General features: G+C 39.1%; 1 protein-coding gene across 2 annotated transcripts in view; it reads right to left on the reverse strand.

Moving 5' to 3' along the window:
• The window catches only part of PFKFB2 (6-phosphofructo-2-kinase/fructose-2,6-biphosphatase 2), a 137,595-nt gene that overhangs the window by 96,376 nt on the left and 16,635 nt on the right, over positions 1–24,584 (reverse strand). For both annotated transcript variants that reach the window (XM_053706583.1, XM_053706582.1), the window contains exons 6-8: positions 20,080–20,154; positions 19,365–19,421; positions 17,138–17,262 (exon numbers count right to left, since the gene is read on the reverse strand). In XM_053706583.1, the coding sequence (XP_053562558.1) occupies positions 17,138–17,262; positions 19,365–19,421; positions 20,080–20,154 (257 nt within the window). The remainder of the gene's footprint in view (positions 1–17,137; positions 17,263–19,364; positions 19,422–20,079; positions 20,155–24,584) is intronic.

The following is a 24,584-nucleotide window of genomic DNA, read 5'->3' on the forward strand; positions in this document are numbered from 1 at the left end:
AGTTTTGCTGCCTTCGTCAACTCTCTTTTAAAAACGTTATAAATTTTATTTTCATGCTAAAATAAGGGTTTGTACCTTTGAATTTTATGCAAATTCTACAACAGAATGAAATTTATTCACTTTTTCAAGATTCAAACAATAGCAAAAAAACTAAAAATGAAAAAAAAAAAAACATATATAATTCCTATATTTACTGATTTAAAAAAAAAAAAAAAAGTGATAAATACCAAGTATCTCCAACATGATTGGTCAAAAAAAAAAAAAAAAAAGGGATGTGATTGGTTCACAAAAGTTATATATAATTATACCAGATATGAGAAATTAGAGTAAGGCTTTAGAAGGGGGGGGGGGGGGGGCATTACGTTCAAGATCGTTCATAAATACAAGTTCAACATAGGGAGAAAGTTTAAAGGGACAGTTATTTAAATTGCATTAAACAATATAAAAAGTATTATTTTTATAAAAAACAATTTAGCTGACTACATAATTGTTAAATTTACAATGGCAAGTAAGATTATTTTAAAAAATAACACAAAATTTCTGTTAATATAAGAGCTTAAAAGTAGCTGGTTGGATATTGGGAGCGTACGCTTTAGAAAATGAAACATACGCTAACTGGACTGGGAAAGATTAAAAAGTGTAGATAACAAGGGATGAGAATTGTGCATAATTCTATTTAATATGTTCATCAATGACCTAGGGGTAACGCAGTAGTGGGAAGGGTTTCAGGTTTTTGCTTTTTTTCAAGGTTGATACCAAATTATATTAAGCAGAGGCATCTGAACAGGATGAACTTGTTCTACCAGTGACCTGTACAAACTGGAAGACTGTTGGTATTTGACAGCCGATGTTTAAAGGGACATGATCTGCTACAGCATTTTATAATAATGCAAGGTTTCCTGGAGCTAAAACAACTTAGAAGCTCACTGAAAAAGCCCTATTTTGAACACAGAACAGATATTTTCTCTGTGATCACAATCTCTTTTTCTCAATACTTTTGAATCCTTTTTTCACTTATCGAGTTTGATACCTAAAGGCACTTGACAAAGTCCCAAACTGGCCATTTCAACATTTTAGCGAGTATTTCAAGACAATTTGAAATAATTCTATTATGTTTCTCATGCGCAATATATTCTAAAATGGCCACTTTCTTCTAATAGAACTTATTTCCCATAGTGCTTTTGATTAGTGAAGTAAATTTCTCCAAACCATAAAATGGTGCTCTCTCAATCAATAATTGGAAAAAAAGGGAAAATACTTTTAAAACATTAAAAGTGTCAATATAATCATTGAATGAAACATGCCCAGTTTATCAGGATGGATTCGGATTAAAATAGGTTAATCTGACAGATGTAAATGGTGATTTCCCTTATGCACTGTACACAAGGGATTCATTCAAAACAACTGTAAAGTAAAGGCTGTGACACACTGCAAGCGGAGCGACGCGCAGCATGTACATGCGGCTGTGTGCGCTCAGTGTGTCCTGCCTTTTCATCTCTGAGCACTCTGCTGCGTCAGGTCGCGTAGCTAAGCGCTCAGAGATGAAATATTTGAACTTCAGAAGCGATGCGACGCGGAGCGAAGCAGCTGCTTTGCCTCGCGCCGCATCGCTTGCAGTGTGTCACAGCCTTTAACTTTAAAGGTGTGAAACGGTCATTGTATAAACCAGTTTTCATTGAATTCAAAAGAACTGATATAAGGGGGCAGTCTGCAGAGGCTTAGATACAAGGTAATCACAGAGGCAAAAAATATTAATATAGAATAGGGTTTATGCAAAACTGGAAATTGGTAATTAAAAGGAATTATCTATATTTTTAAACAATAACAATTTTCAAGTAGACTGTCCCTTTGAGGTCAGCTCCACAGTAGCAGTGCACTATTCAGAGCTAGCTGAGAAGATCTGGTAAGCCACTGACAAGTGTGTGCAGCCACCAATTACCAGCTAGCTCCCAGTAGTGATTGCTGCTCTTGAGCCTACCTACGTATGATTTCCAACTAAGAATACCAAGAGAACTAAATACATTTGAAAACAGAAGTACAATGAAAAGTCTATTAAAATGTCATTCTCTATATGACTCAAAAAAAGTTTACATTTTGACTTTCATGTTCCTTTACAATGCCTACTGTCATTAGCTTAGCAAAGCGTTTAGCTAGCTCGCAGTAGTGCATTGCTTCTCCTTCAATAAAAGGATACCAAGAGAATGAAGCACAATTAATTATAAAAGTAAATTGGAAAGTTGTTTAAAAGTGAATGCTCTATCTAAATCATGAAAAAAATGGGGTTCATGTCACTTTAAATAAACATATCAAAGAGCCATGGAGGTTTTTTTTCTTTAATATTACAGTAAGTAAAACTTTAGAAAATATACGTTGTTATAATAGCTTGCAAATACAATTAAAGGGACATTAAACCCAACATTTTTCTTTCATGATTCAGGTAGAGAATACGATTTAAAACAACATTCCAATTTACTTCTATTATCTAATTTGCTTCATTATTTGGATATCCTTTATTGAAGAAATAGCAATGCACATGGGTGAGCCAATCACACAAAGCATTTATGTGCAGCAACCAATCGGCAGCTACTGAGCCTATCTAGATATGCTTTCCAACAAATTATATCAAGAGAATTAATCAAATTAGATAATAGAAGTAAATTGGAAAGTTGTTTAAAATCGCATGCTCTTCCTAAATCATAAAGCAAAAAGGTTGGGTTTCATGTCCCTTTAACACCTGACTCCTGAATAATTCCATGTGTATTCCTTTTGGAGATGACCAGATACACAGTCATCATAGTTCTTCTACTTTAACTGAATATATATCACAGATACATTATATATTAAATTTGATGCATTTTTAACTCTATGTTACAATATTACTTTAAAATTCTTCAATGTGTTAAAAAATCTTGCAATGTGTTTGTTGCCAGACATGTAAAACTATGTGCTGCACACACATTTTGTAAGAGAAACTGAGGGTTATTTACTAAAATTGCACAGTTGAGCATCCACAATTAAAATTCCAATGAACCTTCAGTAATAAGATTTTAAATTGTACATTTTAGCCGATTGAAATTGTAAACATTAGAAAATGTATGCTTATCTACAAATTGGTCTCAGTATTTTGTGAATTCAACTAAAAAAAAGATAATTGTGCTTTTCTACATCTCATGAGAAAAGTTTAAGCACATCTACAGCTAAAACTACTTAAAGGGACACTGTACCCAAAATTTTTCTTTCGTGATTCAGATTGAGCATGAAATTTTAAGCAACTTTCTAATTTACTCTTATTATCACATTTTCTTCATTCTCTTGGTATCTTTATTTGAAATGCAAGAATGTAAGTTTAGATGCCGGCCCATTTCTGGTGAACAACCTGGGTTGTCCTTGCTGATTGGTGGATAAATTCATCCACTAATAAAAAAGTGCTGTCCAGAGTACTGAAACCAAAAAAAAGCTTAGATGCCTTCTTTTTCAAATAATGATAGCAAGAGAACGAAGAAAATTTGATAATAGGAGTAAATTAGAAAGTTGCTTAAATTTGCATGCTCTTTCTGAATTACAAAAGAAAAAAATAGGGTACAGTGTCCCTTTAACAGATTTGTTTAAACAGTTTTAGCATCATAGAAACAGAAAGCTTCTGAAAATGTAAGCATGAAACGCAGCACTGTTTTTCTTATGATAGTTTATTTCTCATAAAAACGTTTGAGATTTTGTCATTGCCCTCCCTTATTGCAGATTTCCACAAACTAACAGCTACATGGATGACACATACAGACTAATAAATATATATATATATATATATATATATATATATATATATATATATATATATATATATATACCATAAACCATACTGAAATAGCTTAAACTTCTCCAAATGCTCACAGATACGGTAGCATTAATAGATAGGAACATTTTTTGCCGTTGCTAGATTTCTTAGATGCTCAATGTAAGGGAAACCCTTGGATTTAATTATCCACTTGATAAAAAACATAATTTATGCTTACCTGATAAATTTATTTCTCTTGTACTGTATCCAGTCCACGGGTCATCCATTACTTGTGGGATATTCTCCCTCCCAACAGGAAGTTGCAAGAGGATCACCCCAGCAGAGCTTCTATATAGCTCCTCCCCTCACTGTCATATCCAGTCATTCAACCGAAACAAGACGAGAAAGGAGAAACCTTAGGGTGCAGTGGTGACTGTAGTTCAATTAAATTTTAGACCTGCCTTAAAAGGACAGGGCGGGCCGTGGACTGGATACACTACAAGAGAAATAAATTTATCAGGTAAGCATAAATTATGTTTTCTCTTGTTAAGTGTATCCAGTCCACGGGTCATCCATTACTTGTGGTAAACCAATACCAAAGCTAAAGTACACTGATGATGGGAGGGACAAGGCAGGAACTTAAACGGAAGGAACCACTGCCTGTAGAACCTTTCTCCCAAAAACAGCCTCCGAAGAAGCAAAAATGTCAAATTTGTAAAATTTTGAAAAAGTGTGGAGCGAAGACCAAGTCGCAGCCTTGCAAATCTGTTCAACAGAGGCCTCATTTTTAAAGGCCCAGGTGGAAGCCACAGCTCTAGTAGAATGAGCTGTAATCCTTTCAGGGGGCTGCTGTCCAGCAGTCTCATAGGCTAGGCGTATTATGCTCCGAAGCCAAAAGGAGAGAGGTTGCCGAAGTTTTTTGACCCCTCCTCTGTCCAGAGTAAACGACAAACAGGGCAGATGTTTGACGAAAATCTTTAGTAGCCTGTAAGTAAAACTTCAAGGCACGGACTACGTCCAGATTATGCAAAAGACGTTCCTTCTTTGAAGAAGGATTAGGACACAATGATGGAACAACAATCTCTTGATTGATATTCCTGTTAGAAACCACCTTAGGTAAAAACCCAGGTTTGGTACGCAGAACTACCTTGTCTGAATGAAAAATCAGATAAGGAGAATCACAATGTAAGGCAGATAACTCAGACTCTTCGAGCCGAGGAAATAGCCATCAAAAACAGAACTTTCCAAGATAAAAGTTTAATATCAATGGAATGAAGGGGTTCAAACGGAACTCCCTGAAGAACTTTAAGAACCAAGTTTAAGCTCCACGGGGGAGCAACAGTTTTAAACACAGGCTTAATCCTAACCAAAGCCTGACAAAATGCCTGGACGTCCGGAACTTCTGCCAGACGCTTGTGCAAAAGAATAGACAGAGCAGAGATCTGTCCTTTTAAAGAACTAGCTGATAAGCCTTTGTCCAAACCCTCTTGGAGAAAGGACAATATCCTAGGAATCCTAACCTTACGCCATGAGTAACTCTTGGATTCACACCAATAAAGATATTTACGCCATATCTTATGGTAGATTTTCCTAGTGACAGGCTTCCGAGCCTGTATTAAGGTATCAATGACTGACTCGGAGAAGCCACGCCTTGATAGAATCTCCATGCAGTCAGTCTCAGAGAAATTAGATTTGGATGATTGAAAGGACCTTGTATTAGAAGGTCCTGCCTCAGAGGCAGAGTCCATGGTGGAAGAGATGACATGTCCACTAGGTCTGCATACCAGGTCCTGCGTGGTCACGCAGGCACTATCAGAATCACAGATGCTCTCTCCTGTTTGATTTTGGCAATCAGTCGAGGGAGCAGAGGAAACGGTGGAAACACATAGGCCAGGTTGAAGAACCAAGGAGCTGCTAGAGCATCTATCAGCGTTGCTCCCGGGTCCCTGGACCTGGATCCGTAACAAGGAAGCTTGGTGTTCTGGCGAGACGCCATGAGATCCAGTTCTGGTTTGCCCCAACGATGGACCAGTTGAGCAAACACCTCCGGATAGAGTTCCCACTCGCCCGGATGAAAAGTCTGACGACTTAGAAAATCCGCCTCCCAGTTCTCTACACCTGGGATGTGGATCGCTGACAGGTGGCAAGAGTGAGACTCTGCCCAGCGAATTATCTTTGAGACTTCTAACATCGCTAGGGAACTCCTGGTTCCCCCTTGATGGTTGATGTAAGCCACAGTCGTAATGTTGTCCGACTGAAATCTGATGAACCTCAGTGTTGCTAACTGAGGCCAAGCTAGAAGAGCATTGAATATTGCTCTTAACTCCAGAATATTTATTGTGAGGAGTTTCTCCTCCTGAGTCCACGATCCCTGAGCCTTCAGGGAGTTCCAGACTGCGCCCCAACCTAGAAGGCTGGCATCTGTTGTTACAATTGTCCAATCTGGCCTGCGAAAGGTCATACCCTTGGACAGATAGACCCGAGAAAGCCACCAGAGAAGAAAATCTCTGGTCTCTTGATCCAGATTTAGTAGAGGGGACAAATCTGAGTAATCCCCATTCCACTGACTTAGCATGCATAATTGCAGCGGTCTGAGTTGCAGGCGCGCAAATGGCACTATGTCCATTGCCACTACCATTAAGCCGATTACTTCCATGCACTGAGCCACTGACGGGCGTGGAATGGAATGAAGGACACGGCAAGCATTTAGAAGTTTTGATAAACTGGACTCCGTCAGGTAAATTTTCATCTCTACAGAATCTATAAAAGTCCCTAGGAAGGAGACTCTTGTGAGTGGTGATAGAGAACTCTTTTCCACGTTCACTTTCCACCCATGCGACCTCAGAAATGCCAGAACTATCTCTGTATGAGACTTGGCAATTTGAAAGCTTGACGCCTGTATCAGGATGTCGTCTAGATACGGAGCCACCGCTATGCCTCGCGGTCTTAGAACCGCCAGAAGTGAGGCCAGAACCTTTGTAAAAATTCTCGGGGCAGTGGCCAACCCGAAGGGAAGAGCTACAAATTGGTAATGCCTGTCTAGAAAGGCAAACCTTAGGAAACGATGATGATCTTTGTGAATCGGTATGTGAAGGTAGGCATCCTTTAAGTCCACTGTGGTCATGTACTGACCCTCTTGGATCATGGGTAGGATGGTCTGAATAGTTTCCATTTTGAATGATGGAACTCTGAGGAATTTGTTTAAGATCTTTAGATCCAATATTGGTCTGAAGGTTCCCTCTTTCTTGGGAACCACAAACAGATTTGAATAAAATCCCTGTCCTTGTTCCGGCCGCGGAACTGGATGGATCACTCCCATTACTAGGAGGTCTTGCACACAGCTTAGGAATGCCTCTTTCTTTATCTGGTTTGCTGATAACCTTGAAAGATGAAATCTCCCTTGTGGAGGAGAAGCTTTGAAGTCCAGAAGATATCCCTGAGATATGATCTCCAACGCCCAGGGATCCTGAACATCTCTTGCCCACGCCTGGGCGAAGAGAGAAAGTCTGCCCCCCCACTAGATCCGGATAGGGGGCCGTTCCTTCATGCTGTCTTGGGGGCAGCAGCAGGCTTTCTGGCCTGCTTGCCCTTGTTCCAGGACTGGCTAGGTTTCCAGGCCTGTTTGGAATGAGCAACAGTTCCCTGTTGTGTTGAAGCGGAGGAAGTTGATGCTGCTCCTGCCTTGAAATTTCAAAAGGCACGAAAATTAGACTGTTTGGCCTTTGATTTGGCCCTGTCCTGAGGAAGGGTATGACCCTTGCCTCCAGTAATGTCAGCAATAATTTCCTTCAAGCCAGGCCCGAATAGGGTCTGCCCCTTGAAAGGAATGTTGAGTAGTTTAGACTTTGAAGTCACGTCAGCTGACCAGGATTTAAACCATAGCGCCCTACGCGACTGGATGGCGAATCCGGAAATTCTTAGCCGTTAGTTTAGTCAAATGAACAATGGCATCAGAAACAAATGAGTTAGCTAGCTTAAGCGTTCTAAGCTTGTCAATAATTTCGCTCAATGGAGCTGTCTGGATGGCCTCTTCCAGGGCCTCAAACAAGAATGCCGCCGCAGCAGTGACAGGCGCAATGCATGCAAGGGGCTGTAAAATAAAACCCTGTTGAATAAACATTTTCTTAAGGTAACCCTCTAATTTTTTATCCATTGGATCTGAAAAAGCACAACTGTCCTCAACCGGGATAGTGGTACGGTTTGCTAAAGTAGAAACTGCTCCCTCCCCCTTAGGGACCGTCTGCCATAAGTCCCGTGTAGTGGCGTCTATGGGAAACATTTTTCTAAATATAGGAGGTGGGGAAAAGGGCACACCGGGTCTATCCCACTCCTTGCTAATAATTTTTGTAAGCCTTTTAGGTATAGGAAAAACGTCAGTACACACCGGCACCGCATAGTATCTATCCAGCCAACACAATTTCTCTGGAATTGCAACTGTGTTACAGTCATTCAGAGCAGCTAATACCTCCCCAAGCAATACACTGAGGTTCTCAAGCTTAAATTTAAAATTAGAAATCTCTGAATCAGGTTTCCCTGAGTCAGAGATGTCACCCACAGACTGAAGCTCTCCGTCTTCATGTTCTGCATACTGTGACGCAGTATCAGACATGGCTCTAACAGCATTTGCGCGCTCTGTATCTCTCCTAACCCCAGAGCTATCGCGCTTGCCCCTTAATTCAGGCAATCTAGATAATACCTCTGACAGGGTATTATTCATGAGTGCAGCCATGTCCTGCAAGGTAATCGCTATGGGCGTCCCTGATGTAATTGGCACCATATTAGCGTGCATCCCCTGAGCGGGAGGCGAAGGGTCTGACACGTGGGGAGAGTTAGCCGGCATAACTTCCCCCTCAACAGAACCCTCTGGTGATAATTCTTTTATAGATAAAGACTGATCTTTACTGTTTAAGGTGAAATCAATACATTTAGTACACATTCTCCTATGGAGCTCCACCATGGCTTTCAAACATAATGAACAAGTAGGTTCCTCTGTATCAGACATGTTTAAACAGACTAGCAATGAGACTAACAAGCTTGGAAAACACTTTAAAACAAGTTTACAAGCAATATAAAAAACGTTACTGCGCCTTTAAGAAACACAAAATTTCCCAAATTTTGAAATAACAGTGAAAAAAAGCAGTTACACTAACGAAATTTTTACAGTGTATGTAATAAGTTAGCAGAGCATTGCACCCACTTGCAAATGGATGATTAACCCCTTAATACCAAAAACGGAATAACAAATGACAAAAACGTTTTTTAAATAGTCACAACAACTGCCACAGCTCTGATGTGGCTTTTTACCTCCCTCAATACGACTTTTGAAGCCTTTTGAGCCCTTCAGAGAAGTCCTGGATCATGCAGGAAGAAGCTGGATGTCTGTGTCTGTAATTTTTCTGCGCAAAAAAGCGCTAAAATAGGCCCCTCCCACTCATATTACAACAGTGGAAAGCCTCAGGGAACTGTTTCTAGGCTAAAATCAAGCCAGCCATGTGGAAAAAACTAGGCCCCAATAAGTTTTATCACCAAACATATGTAAAAACATAATTTATGCTTACCTAATAAATTACTTTCTCCAACGGTGTGTCCGGTCCACGGCGTCATCCATTACTTGTGGGAAATATTCTCCCCCACAGGGAAAGGCAAGGAGAGCACACAGCAAGAGCTGTCCATATAGCTCCCCCTCTGGCTCCGCCCCCCCAGTCATTCGACCGACGGTTAGGAGAAAAAGGAGAAACTATAGGGTGCCGTGGTGACTGTAGTGTATAAAGAAAATTTTTTTTAACCTGATTAGGAAACCAGGGCGGGCCGTGGACCGGACACACCGTTGGAGAAAGTAATTTATCAGGTAAGCATAAATTCTGTTTTCTCCAACATTGGTGTGTCCGGTCCACGGCATCATCCATTACTTGTGGGAACCAATACCAAAGCTTTAGGACACGGATGAAGGGAGGGAGCAAATCAGGTTACCTAAATGGAAGGCACCACGGCTTGCAAAACCTTTCTCCCAAAAATAGCCTCCGAAGAAGCATAAGTATCAAATTTGTAGAATTTGGCAAAAGTGTGCAGAGAGGACCAAGTCGCTGCCTTACATATCTGATCAACAGAAGCCTCGTTCTTGTAGGCCCAAATGGAAGCCACAGCCCTAGTAGAGTGAGCTGTGATTCGGTCAGGAGGTTGCCGTCCGGCAGTCTCATAAGCCAATCGGATAATGCTTTTCAGCCAGAAAGAGAGAGGTAGCAGTAGCTTTTTGACCTCTCCTCTTACCAGAGTAAACAACAAACAAAGATGAGGTTTGTCTAAAATCTTTTGTTGCTTCTAAGTAGAACTTTAAAGCACGAACAACATCTAAATTGTGTAACAAATGTTCCTTCTTTGAAACTGGATTCGGACACAGAGAAGGAACAACTATTTCCTGGTTAATATTCTTGTTGGAAACAACTTTTGGAAGAAAACCAGGCTTAGTACGCAAAACAACCTTATCTGAATGGAAAACCAGATAGGGTGGATTACACTGCAAAGCAGATAATTCAGAAACTCTTCTAGCAGAAGAAATAGCAACCAAAAATAGAACTTTCCAAGATAATAACTTAATATCTATGGAATGTAAAGGTTCAAACGGAACCCCTTGAAGAACTGAAAGAACTAAATTTAGACTCCAAGGAGGAGTCATGGGTCTGTAAAAAGGCTTAATTCTAACCAAAGCCTGAACAAAAGCTTGTACATCTGGCACAGCTGCCAGTCGTTTGTGTAACAAGACAGATAAAGCAGAAATCTGTCCTTTTAGAGAACTAGCTGACAACCCTTTATCCAAACCTTCTTGGAGAAAGGAGAGAATCTTTGGAATTTTAATCTTATTCCAGGAGAATCCCTTGGATTCACACCAGCAGATATATTTTTTCCATATTTTATGGTAAATCTTTCTAGTCACAGGTTTTCTGGCTTGGACCAGAGTATCTATCACAGAATTCGAAAACCCACGCTTGGATAAAATTAAGCGTTCAATTTCCAAGCAGTCAGCTGCAGAGAAACTAGATTTGGATGTTCGAATAGACCTTGTACTAGAAGATCCTGTCTCAAAGGTAGCTTCCATGGTGGAGCCGATGACATATTCACCAGGTCTGCATACCAAGTCCTGCGTGGCCACGCAGGAGCTATCAGAATCACCAAGGCCTTCTCCTGTTTGATCCTGGCTATGAGCCTGGGAAGGAGAGGAAACGGTGGAAACACATACGCTAGGTTGAACGACCAAGGCGCCACTAATGCATCCACTAGAGTCGCCTTGGGATCCCTGGATCTGGACCCGTAGCAAGGAATCTTGAAGTTCTGACGGGACACCATTAGATCCATGTCTGGAATGCCCCATAATTGGGTTAACTGAGCAAAGACCTCCGGGTGGAGTTCCCACTCCCCCGGATGGAAAGTCTGACGACTCAAATAGTCCGCCTCCCAGTTGTCTACTCCTGGGATGTGAATAGCGGATAGATGGCAGGAGTGATTCTCTGCCCATTGGATAATCTTGGTTACTTCCTTCATCGCTAGGGAACTCTTTGTTCCCCCCTGATGATTGATGTACGCAACAGTCGTTATGTTGTCCGACTGAAATCTTATGAACCTGGCTTCCGCTAGCTGAGGCCAAGCCAGGAGCGCATTGAATATTGCTCTTAGTTCCAAAATGTTTATCGGGAGAAGCGACTCTTCCCGAGACCATAGGCCCTGAGCTTTCAGGGAGTCCCAGACCGCGCCCCACCCCAAGAGGCTGGCGTCAGTCGTGACGATGACCCACTCCGGTCTGCGGAAACTCATTCCCTGAGACAGGTGATCCTGGGTCAACCACCAGAGAAGTGAGTCCCTGGTTACCTGGTCTACTTGAATTTGGGGAGACAAGTCTGTATAGTCTCCATTCCACTGATTGAGCATGCACAGCTGTAATGGTCTTAGATGAATTCGAGCAAAAGGAACCACGTCCATTGCTGCGACCATTAGTCCTATTACTTCCATGCACTGAGCTATGGAGGGTTGAGGAATAGAATGAAGAACTCGACAAGCGTTTAGAAGCTTTAGCTTTCTGACTTCTGTCAGGAACATCTTCATTTCCACAGAATCTATTATTGTTCTTAGAAAAGGAACCCTTGTGGACGGTGACAGTGAACTCTTTTCTATGTTCACCTTCCACCCGTGAGATCTGAGAAAAGCCAACACAATGTCTGTGTGGGCCCTTGCTTTGGAAAGAGACGACGCTTGGATTAGGATGTCATCTAGATAAGGTGCTACAGCGATGCCCCTCGGCCTTAGGACCACTAGAAGGGACCCTAGCACCTTTGTGAAAATTCTGGGGGCAGTGGCTAAACCGAATGGAAGAGCCACGAACTGGTAATGTTTGTCCAGAAAGGCGAACCTCAGGAACTGATGATGAGTTTTGTGGATTGGAATATGCAGATACGCATCCTTTAGATCCACGGTAGTCAAATATTGACCCTGCTGGATTGTCGGCAAGATTGTCCGAATGGTTTCCATTTTGAAGGATGGAACTCTGAGGAACTTGTTTAATATTTTTAAATCCAGAATTGGCCTGAAAGTTCCCTCTTTTTTGGGAACCACAAACAGGTTTGAGTAAAAACCTAGACCTTGTTCCCCGGAGGGGACTGGGTTTATCACTCCCATCTTTGATAAGTCTCTAACACAATGTAAGAATGCCTGTTTCTTTATCTGGTCTGAAGATAAGCGAGACAGGTGGAACCTTCCCCTTGGAGGAAGTCCCTTGAACTCTAGCAGGTATCCCTTGGAGACTATCTCTAGTGCCCAGGGATCCGGAACATCTCTTGCCCAAGCCTGAGCGAAGAGAGATAGTCTGCCCCCTACCAGATCCGGTCCCGGATTGGGGGCTACCCCTTCATGCTGTCTTGGTAGCAGCAGCAGGTTTCTTGGTCTGTTTACCCTTGTTCCAGCCTTGCATGGGCTTCCAAGCGGGTTTGGGCTGGGCCGCGTTACCTTCTTGTCTAGAGGCAGAGGAGTTATTAGCCGGTCCGTTCCTGAAATTGCAAAAGGAACGAAAATTAGACTTGTTCTTAGCCTTAAACGGCCTATCCTGTGGGAGGGCATGGCCCTTACCCCACAGTGATGTCTGAAATAATTTCCTTCAATTCCGGCCCAAAAAGGGTCTTACCCTTGAAAGGAATATTAAGTAACTTAGTCTTGGACGACACATCTGCCGACCAGGATTTTAGCCAAAGCGCCCTCCGCGCTACTATAGCAAAACCTGAGTTTTTCGCCGCCAATTTCGTTATTTGAAAGGCGGCATCCAATATAATGGAATTAGCTAATTTCAATGTGTGAATTCTGTCCATGACTTCTTCATAGGAAGTCTCTTTCTGGAGCGACCTTTCTAGTTCCTCGAACCAAAAGGACGCTGCTGAAGTGACAGTAATAACACACGTAGCTGGTTGAAGGATGAACCCTTGCTGAACAAAAATCTTTTTAAGCAATCCTTCCAATTTTTTATCCATAGGATCTTTGAAAGCGCAGCTGTCCTCTATAGGAATAGTGGTGCGCTTCGCTAGTGTTGAAACAGCTCCCTCAACCTTCGGGACCGTCTGCCATGCGTCCCTTCTAGGGTCTACTATGGGAAACATTTTCTTAAATATAGGAGGTGGGGCAAAGGGTACACCTGGCTTCTCCCAATCCTTTTCCACTATGTTCGCTACCCTTTTGGGTATTGGAAAAGCGTCGTCGTGCACTGGGACCTCTAAAAATTTGTCCAATTTGCGCAACTTCTCTGGTACTACCATAGAATCACAGTCATCCAGAGTAGCTAATACCTCCTTTAGCAAAGCGCGGAGATGTTCTAGCTTAAACTTAAATGCTACTATATCAGGTTCTGTCTGTTGAGAAATTTTTCCTGAGTCTGAAATTTCACCCTCAGACAGCCCTTCCCTCACAGCCAATTCCGATTGATGTGAGGGTAAAATAGATAAAGCATCGTCAGCGTCTGATTGTTCATCCCTTTTATCTGTATTTAAAGCTGAACAATCACGCTTTCTCTGAAATGCTGGCAGTTTGGATAAAAGATTTGCTATAGAATTATCCACTACTGCTGTTAATTGTTGCATAGAAATAAGCACTGGCGCGCTAGGTGTCGCCTGCGCGGGCAAAGCTGGTGTAGACACAGAAGGAGAGGATGTAGAACTATCCCCACTACCTTCATTAGATAAATCATCTTGGGCAACATTATGAAATTTAACAGAGCTGTCCTCATTTTGTTTGGACGCTATGGCACAATTATCACAAACACTCAAAGGGGGAACCACATTTGTCTCTACACACACAGAACATAGGATATCTGATGGCACAGACATGTTAAACAGATTTAGGCAGGCAAACAATGCAATAAAAACGATTTTAAACAAAAACGTTACTGTCTCTTTAAATAATAAAATGACACACTTTATTTCTGAATGTTCAAAAAACTATGAAGGCAATATCCGATTTTTCTGAAATTTGGACCCCAGTGTCTTAATGCTTAGAAAGTATTGCACAGCAAATATGGAGACTCTAGCTCTTAAAACAAGCAAACCGGAGCTAATTGTTGTATTTAACCGTTTTTATACACCACAATCCCTGCTACAGCATTGCTGCAGCTTTTACCTTTCTTAGGGGTCAATCATCCACAGAAATAAGCCTTCTGGAGTCACCTTCTGAGCCACAGGACCCTCTCACATGGAACTGCATGCACTGCCTTGAAATTAACTGAAGTGCCAAAATGAGGCCTCCTCCCTCAGTACACTAGAGTGAAGGGGCCTTCCTGACTAGATTTAAGTGTCTAAAGCAAGCCAGATCAATAAAAAACGTTCCCAAGTGTATATGAGCTTATAAAACATTTCAATTGCCATCATATTGTAATAAAAAACAGTCGATTTGGCCCCTGACAGTGTCTACCAGCATAAAAATCAAAAAGGGGAAGCCTGTTATCTTTTTTGCTGAGGTGAAAGAAAAATGGCTTACCGTTTTCCCTGAGGGGAAAAATGACTGTCATCTAGCATTAGCCTGTGTTATTAGAAGGAGACTAGTCATACCTGAAGCAGATAAGTCTGCAAACTGTTACCCCCAACTGAAGTTCTCTGGTTTTAACAGTCCTGCGTGGTAACAGAAATGGATTTTAGTTACTTGTGCTAAAATCATAGCCCTCTTAAACAGAAATCTTCATCACTTTTCTGTTGTAGAGTAAATAGTACAAGCCAGCACTATTTTAAAATAACAAACTCTTGATAGAAGAATAAAAAACTACAACTAACACCACAAACTCCTCACCATCCCCGTGGAGATGCTACTTGTTCAGAGCGGCAAGGAGAATGACTGGGGGGGCGGAGCCAGAGGGGGAGCTATATGGACAGCTCTTGCTGTGTGCTCTCCTTGCCTTTCCCTGTGGGGGAGAATATTTCCCACAAGTAATGGATGACGCCGTGGACCGGACACACCAATGTTGGAGAAAAACGATTAAACATGCCAGCAAACGTTTTAAAATACACTTTTATAAGAGTATGTATCTCTATTAATAAGCCTGATACCAGTCGCTATCACTGCATTTAAGGCTTTACTTACATTACTTCAGTATCAGCAGCATTTTCTAGCAAATTCCACCCTAGAAAATTATTTTAACTGCACATACCTTATTTCAGGAAAACCTGTACGCTATTCCCCCTCTGAAGTTACCTCACTCCTCAGATACATGTGAGAACAGCAAAGGATCTTAGTTACTTCTGCTAAGATCATAGAAAACGCAGGCAGATTCTTCTTCTAAATACTGCCTGAGATAAACAGTACACTTCGGTACCATTTAAAAATAACAAACTTTTGATTGAAGAAATAAACTAAGTATAAAACACCACAGTCCTCTTACGACCTCCATCTTAGTTGAGAGTTGCAAGAGAATGACTGGGTATGACAGTGAGGGGAGGAGCTATATAGCAGCTCTGCTGGGGTGATCCTCTTGCAACTTCCTGTTGGGAGGGAGAATATCCCACAAGTAATGGATGACCCGTGGACTGGATACACTTAACAAGAGAAATGTAAAACTATGTCAGTTATAAGATCAAGCCGACTCCACATGTAATGACCGCTATCAAAGACTTCACATCTTTACTCAGGAGCTCCTTATATTATTTCAAAGGAAAGATTAACATTTTTAATTACATTAATAAAAAAATAAAAAAACATTAACGGAGCACTGATGCACCGTTTCACTTCATTATTTTAATAAGTGTGCAGCAAAACACAGGAATTTTCCAGTAACTTTGTGTTTCAGTACAAATTTATAAGTTGGTATTAACAAAATATTTAAACCAACTTGTAACACCAGCACTTGTCGAGGGTGTGTGGATTGTGAACTATGTGTGAAATAATGACATGATTAAAGGGATATGAAACCCATTTTTTTTTTCATGATTCATATAGAGCATGTGGTTTTAAACAACTATCTAATTTATTTCTATTATCAAATTTTCTTCATTCTCTTGGTATCTTTTGTGGAAAAGCAGGGGCGTAAGCTTAGGAACCGGCTCATTTCTGGAACACTATATGGCAGCAATTTTGCAAGAATGTTATCCATTTGCAAGAGCACTAGATGGCAGCACTGTTTCCTGTCATGTAGTGCGCAAGATGCCTATCTAGGTATCTCTTCAACAAAGGATAATATACTATGAACGAAGAAAATTTGATAATAGAAGGAAATTGGAAACTTTTTTTTTTTTTAAATGGTATGTGCGGTCTGATCCATAAAAGAAAATGTATTGGGTTTCATATCCCTGTAAGATCTTGTGGTTGAAACACAGTCTGTATAAGTGGATGTTACACAATATAACTGCTGCGTTATATTCTGCTATTAAAGGGATATTAAACCCATTTATTTTTTTCTTTCGTGATTCAGATAGAGCATGCAATTTTAAACAACTTTCTATTTTACTCCTATTATCAAATTGTCTTAGTTCTCTTGCTATCTTTAATTGAAAAGCAGTAATCTAAGTTTAGGGGCCGGTCCATTTTTGGTTCAGCACCCTGGATAAGCGCTTGCTGATTGTAGGCTACATTTAGCCACCAATCAGCAAGCGCTATCCAGGTGCTAAAAGAAAAATGGGCCGGCCCCTAAGCTTAGATTCTTTATTTTCAAATAATGATAGTAAAAAACAAAAACAAATTGATAACAGGAGTAAATTAGAAAGTAGCGTAAAATTGCATGCTCTGTCTGAATCAAGAAAGAAAAAATGTGGGTTTAGTATCCCTTTAACAAACACATCTATATAAGTCACCTGCTTATTAGTGAGATTAGGCAGAAAGATATAAAGAATAGGATATTGAATCTTTGTACCATACTTGTCATAACAATCAGGGTCCAATGGTTCATAGGTAACTTTATAACACTCAATTCTCTTCAAGAAATCATCCATGACATTCTCCCTGTCAATTTCTGGATAATCTGGACTGGATACTTTCACTTCCTGAAACAAAAGACAAATGATTCCTGTCACATAATGTTAACATGGTTTGTTTGAACCATTTTCACGAAAACAACACCATCCCCACTGTTTCTGTAATATTATAAGTATAGAGGGTTTATGATTTTTATGAATGTTTATAATCTTTTTGTTAAAGGGGACATCAAAATACAAAAAGAAAATGCTCATTGTTGAACTATCGCCAACATATAACTGTTTAACACTGAAAATTTAAAAGGGACACTTAAGTAAAAATGTAACTTTCATAAATCAGATAGTGAACACAACTAAAAACAAAAAATTCAATTCATTATGAAAACGTGAAGTCTTTTTATATGTGCTCTTTCTGAGCATGTGACAGAACCCACATTATATAGATATAAGATAAGTGTTTTGTGACTGGCTGATGGCTGTCAAAAGATACAGGGGAGGAAAAGTTGAATTAAAGGGACACTGAACCCAAATTTGTGCTTTTGTGATTCAGATAGAGCATGACATTTTAAGCAACTTTCTAATTTACTCCTATTATCAAATTTTCTTCATTCTCTTATCTTTATTTGAAATGCAAGAATGTAAGTTTAGATGGTGAGTTTTGGTGAACAACCTGGGTTGTTCTTGCCGATTGGTGGATAAATTCATCCACCAATAGAAAAGTGCTGTCCAAAGTACTGAACGGAAAAAAAAAAATAGCAAGAGAACGAATAAAAATTGATAATAGGAGTAAATTAAAAAGTTGCTTAAAATTGCATGCTCTATCTGAATCACGAAAGATAAATTTTGGGTTCAGTGTCCCTTTAACTTTGAAATTTGCCAGAAAAGTCAACTACTCATTTGACAAAACAAAAAAAGTGCTATAGATTTGTATTTTTATTGTGTATTTGTTGATTATGCAAAACTACTGTATTTAAAGAGGCATAAACCCCATAACAAATATTTCATCATTCAGATAGAGCAAGTAATTTTAAACAACTTTCTAATTTACTTCTAATATCAAATTAGCTTTATTCGCTTGGTACATTCATTGTTGAAGGAACAACAATGCATTACTGTGAGCTAGCTGAACATATCTGGTGAGACAATGACATTAGGCATGTGTGTGTATCCACCAATTAGCACCTATCTCCCAGTAGTGCACTGCTGCTCCTGTGCCTACCTAGTATGTTTTTCAACAAAGGATACCAAGTGAACAAAACAAAGATAATACAAGTAAATTGGAAAACTGTTTCAAATTGAATGCTCTATCTGAATCATGAAAGACACGTAGGCTTTAAAGGTTGTTAAAGTCTGTTTCAGAGCTAGAACTTAGCTGAACACAGCTAGCTGGTGATCGATGGCTACACATGTATTTTATGTCATTGCCTGATCAGATCTCAGCAGTGCCTTGCTGCTCCTGAACAAAGGATACCAAAAGAACAAGGTAAATTTGAAAATAGTATTTTTAAAATATATTAAATTTGCATGGTCTATCTGAATCATGACGGTTTCTACTCTGTATCTAGTAAAATAACATATCCTGGAAATCGTATTGCATCTGAAGAAAACCAATGAAAACGGAGTATCTTTTGCAAAAAAAAAATAAGTAAAAGAAACACAATTGAAGTGTTAAAACTGTAAAAACATTTTTTCCAGTAATTTTCTTGCATTTTCTTAAAAATCTATCTATAATGCGAGGTTATGAAGAGACAATATCTAGTTTTTTATTAAACTGTTACTTTAAAGTTCATATATGAAATTCTGTGTAATGTAAATCTTATTATTATTAGCTTGAAAGTAGATATGCATTTGTGCCTAGATAAGGATATTTTATTTTCCATTTCTTTCAGCAACTTGTTGTTAAGTGTATATAAACAAATGCTGATTTCAGATGTTTTCAGATAAATTACTGCAAAGTTCAGCACTTAAAGGAGATACAATTCAGCGATGCGGGAAACATCTGGTCTGTATAATGTTCAGCAAATGGAACACAGGGAATTGTGTGTGTATGTCACCATGAACATTATACAGCTAAAGATGTCGTAGCTTACAGTACTCGTGTCCTTCGTACCCCACAGCCCCAAAGAGTTCATTTAGTTTTTCTTTAGTAAAATGTTATTTTGTGTGCTTACCATGATATTAGCAGCAATGACTTCCGGATCATCACACTCAGATTCCACAAAAAACACCTATATTGAAAATAAAATAGGAATAAAAGCTACGATTTTATTATTCTATGTTGCTGTAAAGAACAGTTCAGATACCAATGAACATTTTCAATGCCAAGCCATTTTACACCCCTGTGCTGAAGATATAATTTGCACATATTCCATTTAAACATCAATTTTACTGTGGTTTTTTTGTGAGTTGCCCTCACAAATGATGACCCTCATGTACTAAAGGTTGAGCGGACAAGCTTCGCAACTCGAGAAGTTGTCCAACAGCCTTCGCTACATACGGGCAGCGGACGAACAAGATCCGCTGCTCATATGTATCATTACACGCTCAAGTGAGAGTGTAAAGAGCGCCCCATCTCTCACGCGAACAATCACCTGAGAGAAGAGACTGTCAATTACTGAGAGCAAGTGAGCTCTCCTCGCCACCTCAGAGGTGGCATAGAATGTAAGATGAATCGGTCTAATGACCGCTGCTTTTAACATTGCAGAAAGCAGGCTCGCACATGCAAACTTGCCCCACAAGGACTCCAGAGTAGCGTTCGCTGCTTAGTACATGGAGACCTATATTTTTCCTTTTATCAGACCAAGCACTTTTAGAAAATATCTTTAGTCATTAACATACTTTGCAGAAAAGCTTGAAACTAAGTAACTCAGTGATGGGAACAATCACCTTAAAAGAATACTCTTTAGCAAAGTCCAGGATCAGATCCCTCCTCTCCCTGGTGGTATTTGTGGCATCAAACACCTGTAAAAACAAAAGTGGGATGAAAAACATCTTAAAAAAAAAAAAAAAAAAAAAAAAAAAAAAAAAAAGGGACAGCCCCCAAATTTAAAGATTTTTAATTTTTCTGGTTTTGTAAAACAGGGAACACTGTGGGAATATGGTCCAGAATTAGCTAGTTTAAATAATTATTAATAAATTTGATTCAAATGACAATTTAAAAATAACAAACAGAATTTTGTGAAAGAGAAACAAAATCTCTTCATCCGTATTATCTGCGCAGTTTGCTTAAAGGTACATTAAAGGGACAGTAAATGTAATGTTGCATCACTCTGCACATAGTGCACAATGTAACATTATTTGATCGACAGCTTGAAGAAAAAAAAAAAAAAAAAAAAGAGATTTTAGCCCCCTCTGGTCTAGTGGGAGTGCTCTACATTTAGTTTAATAGCGCGATCGGGGACCCTCGAACCACTTTTGAAAAGAAGACCTGATCAGAAGAGCCTGGAGAGGAAACAAGGTAAGTATAACTTTGGGGACTAAAAACTTTAAAATCTTGTTTTTTTCAAGCTGTAGCAAAGATAATGTTATATAATTCTGCACTATGTGCAAATTTATGTAACATTATTTTTTACGTTTATTGTCCCTTTAAAATTGCTAAACTGCTGGGCACAAATCCAACAAACTGTATGCTAGTTACAGTGCTATTGTTTCTCCTCAAGTGCTTTCAACTCTCTTCAGAACCGCTCTTATTTTAACCCTTTGCATGTGCCAATTTGTGAAGCTCTGCCATTTTTTTAAACTGGCAGTCAGCAGCACTGGGAGCTAACTGAACACATATGGTCAACCAATGACAACAGCATATGTATGTAGCCAACAATCACCAGCTTAATCCCAGCATTGATGCTCCTGAACCTACCTAGCGATGCTTTCCAAAGGATACCAAGAAAACAAAGTAAATTTGATATAAAAGTAAATTATAAAACCTCTTAAAAAGGGACAGTCTACACCAGAATGGTTATTGTTTAAAAAGATAGACAACACCTTTACTACCCATTCCCCAGCTTTGCACAACCAACATTGTTATATTAGTATACTTTATAACATTTAAACTTCTGAATTTCTACCTGTTTCTAAGCCACTAAAGACAGCCTCTTATCAAATGCTTTTGTATTTGCTTTTCACAACAGGTGAGTGCTAGTTCATGTGAGCCATATAGATAACATTGTGCTCATGCCCGTGGTTTGTGGCAGACACTGCACTAATTGGCTAAAACGCAAGTCAATAGATAATAAATAAAAAGTCATGTGATCAGGGGGCTATCAGAAAAGGCTTAGATACAAGGTAATCAAAGAGGTAAAAAGTGTATTAATATAACCATGTTGGTTATGCAAAACTAGGGAATGGGTAATAAAAGGCATCAGCTATATTTTAAAACAATAAAAATTTTGGAGTAGACTGTCCCTTTAAAATTGCATGCTCTGTCTGAATCATGAAAGTTTAATTTAGACTTTTTATATTCCCTTTAAAGGGCCATGATACCCAAATGTTTAAACACTTGAAAGTGATGCAGCATAGCTGTAAAAAGCTGACTAGAAAATATCACCTGAACATCTCTATGTAAAAAAGAAATATATTTTACCTCAAAATGTCCTAAGTATTCAAACCCAATTGCAAAGGACTTTAAGCAGCAAATCAGTATGTCTGTCCCGAGACAGGCAAGAGAGTGAGCCTCATGCACACTCATGTTATTTCCCTATTCAGTTTAAGGAGGTTAACTATGAAATCTCATGAGAGTTAAAAGGGGCAGTCTAGTCAAAATTAAACTTTCATGATTCAGATAGGGCACGTAATTTTAGACAACTTTCCAATTTACTTCTATTATCTAATTTGCTCAATTCTTTAGATATCCTTTGTTGAAGAAATAGCAATGCACATGTGTGAGCCAATCACACAAGGCCTCTATGTGCAGCAACCAATCAGCAGCTACTTAGCATATCTAGATATGCTTTTCAGCAAGTGATATCAAGAGAATGAAGCAAATGAGATAATAGAAGTAAATTAGAAAGTTGTTTAAAGTGACATGCTCTTTCTAAATCACGAAAGAAAAAATTTGGGGTTCATGTCCCTTTAAGTCAAATCTCATGAGAACACAGTAAGAGAGTTCATGACCTCAGCACTGTTGATGCTGATTGGCTGCAGTTCATTTCTTCATATATTTTTTTTTTACCTGCAGCTGGACAGCAGCTGAAGAATAGCTTTTTTACACAGAACTTACTCTGCTGAGCTGAGGAAGTTGTAAGGTAAAATATCTTCCTTTTTTACATAGAGATGCTCAGGTGATTCTTTCAGCTTTTTACAGTCATACTGCATCAGTTTCAAGTGATTTAGCATATGAGTATTATGTCCCTTTAAGTCCATTTTTAAAAGCAAAATTATTAGTGATGAACTGTGTTAATTTAGATAACCAATAACTCCATCATGTTTAACTTATTTGTTGTTGTTTTTTTTTTACCAAAAAACATTTTTTTAAAAAACCAAACAAGTTGCCAGTTTTAATAAGGAACCTAAAGGAAACTTTTAGATCTGTAAGAGTTCTTATGGAGTTCATTAAAATATTAAAAAAAAATCCTGCCTCATATTTTTAAAGTTTATACATTACTGGAATTTTTGAAATACCAAAGTATATTTTTTTCTGAAATAGTATGAAAGACCTGCAAACACAGTGAAACAGTCACTTGAACTGAATAACGCATTTACATATAGGTGTTTCCACTTAAAGGGACAGTAAACCTTAAAAATAATGTTATATAATTCTGCACATAGTGCAGAATTATATAACATTATTTAAGTGCTATAGTTCTAAAAGCCTTTTTTACCTTTTAATATGTAAAAATTATGGCGCTTTTACAGACCCGCTCTCTGCTCTCTGCTGAGCGGGTCTGTAATATTTAGTCAGCGCATCGGGCCAGCTGTATAGTCACAGCCCGGCCCGACCGCGCCATAAGACTAAGTGCAGCTCGCTCCTGTGACAGGAGCGAGCTGCACTTAGTGCTATGGCGCGGTCGGGCAGAATTATATAACATTATTTTTAAGGTTTACTGTCCCTTTAATTAGGGAGAAAATATTGCTCAATTATAAGTAAATATAATAAGTTCTGGCATAAACACTAATAATTTCATGCAAAGTTAACTCTTCTTAATTTATAGATCTTTAAAGGACCGCTCAATGCAGTAGAATTGCATAATTAACAAGTGCATAATAAAAAGACAATGATTTAACAACCTACTCTGAATTTTCTGTTCCAGATAGCTACGCTAGCTCACACAGACCAGGACCCTGCCAGTGCACACAGACCAGGACCCTGCCAGTGCACACAGACCAGGACCCTGCCAGTGCACACAGACCAGGACCCTGCCAGTACACACAGACCAGGACCCTGCTAGTACACACAGACCATGACCCTGCTAGTACACACAGACCAGGACTCGGCTAGTACATGTAGAAATATAATATAAAAGAGCGCCTAAGAGGCTAAGGGATATATAAAAACAAATAGTATTTTATTAAAACAGTAAACACATCAACTATCTCGAGGGTTCCCTCTCTACGGTAAGTGGTTAAAATAATGATAAAACCAGCTGTAGGTCTATAACAAACATTTACAACCAAACAGTACAGTACACAAATCTTAAAGTATAAGAAATCTTGTAACAGCTCCCAGAGTGGGGATAAGTTTAGTGTATAGTCTATAATGTGCACCTTAAAGAGACAGTCTACACCAGAAATGTTATTGTTTTAAAAGATAGCTAATCCCTTTATTACCCATTCCCCAGTTTTGCATAACCAACACAGTTATAATAATAAACTTTTAATCTCTGTGATTATCTTGTATCTAAGCCTCTGCAAACTGCCCCTTTTTTCAGTTCTTTTGACAGACTTGCAGTCTAGCCAATCAGTGCCTGCTCACAGATAACTTCTCGTGCACGAGCACAGTGTTATCTATATGAAATACGTGAACTAACACCCTCTAGTGGTGAAAACTGTTAAAATGCAATCTGAAAGAGGTGGGCTTCAAGGTCTAAGAAATTAGCATATGAACCTCCTAGGTTAAGCTTTCAACTAAGAATACCAAGAGAACAAAGCAAAATTGGTGATAAAAGTAAATTGGAAAATTGTTTAAAATTACATGCTCTGAATCATGAAAGTTTATTTTGGCCTAGACTGTCCCTTTAAGGAAAAGTCACAGATAGTTATTCCAAATCTTATGTGTGGTAGTGTGCCACAAGAAAGGGGACCAATGCCAGAAATGATGATCCAATGGTTAAGTGGTGATCCAGTGTACAATTTGCCAAACAATGATTCCAATTCAAAAAGGGAGTATCAAACAAAAATGGAATATAACAAGAAAAAGTAAAAAAGTGAAAATGGTGAAAAAATTTGTAAATTTTTTT

This window comes from Bombina bombina, chromosome 3, assembly GCF_027579735.1.
Source record: "Bombina bombina isolate aBomBom1 chromosome 3, aBomBom1.pri, whole genome shotgun sequence".
Taxonomy (NCBI): Eukaryota; Metazoa; Chordata; class Amphibia; order Anura; family Bombinatoridae; genus Bombina; species Bombina bombina.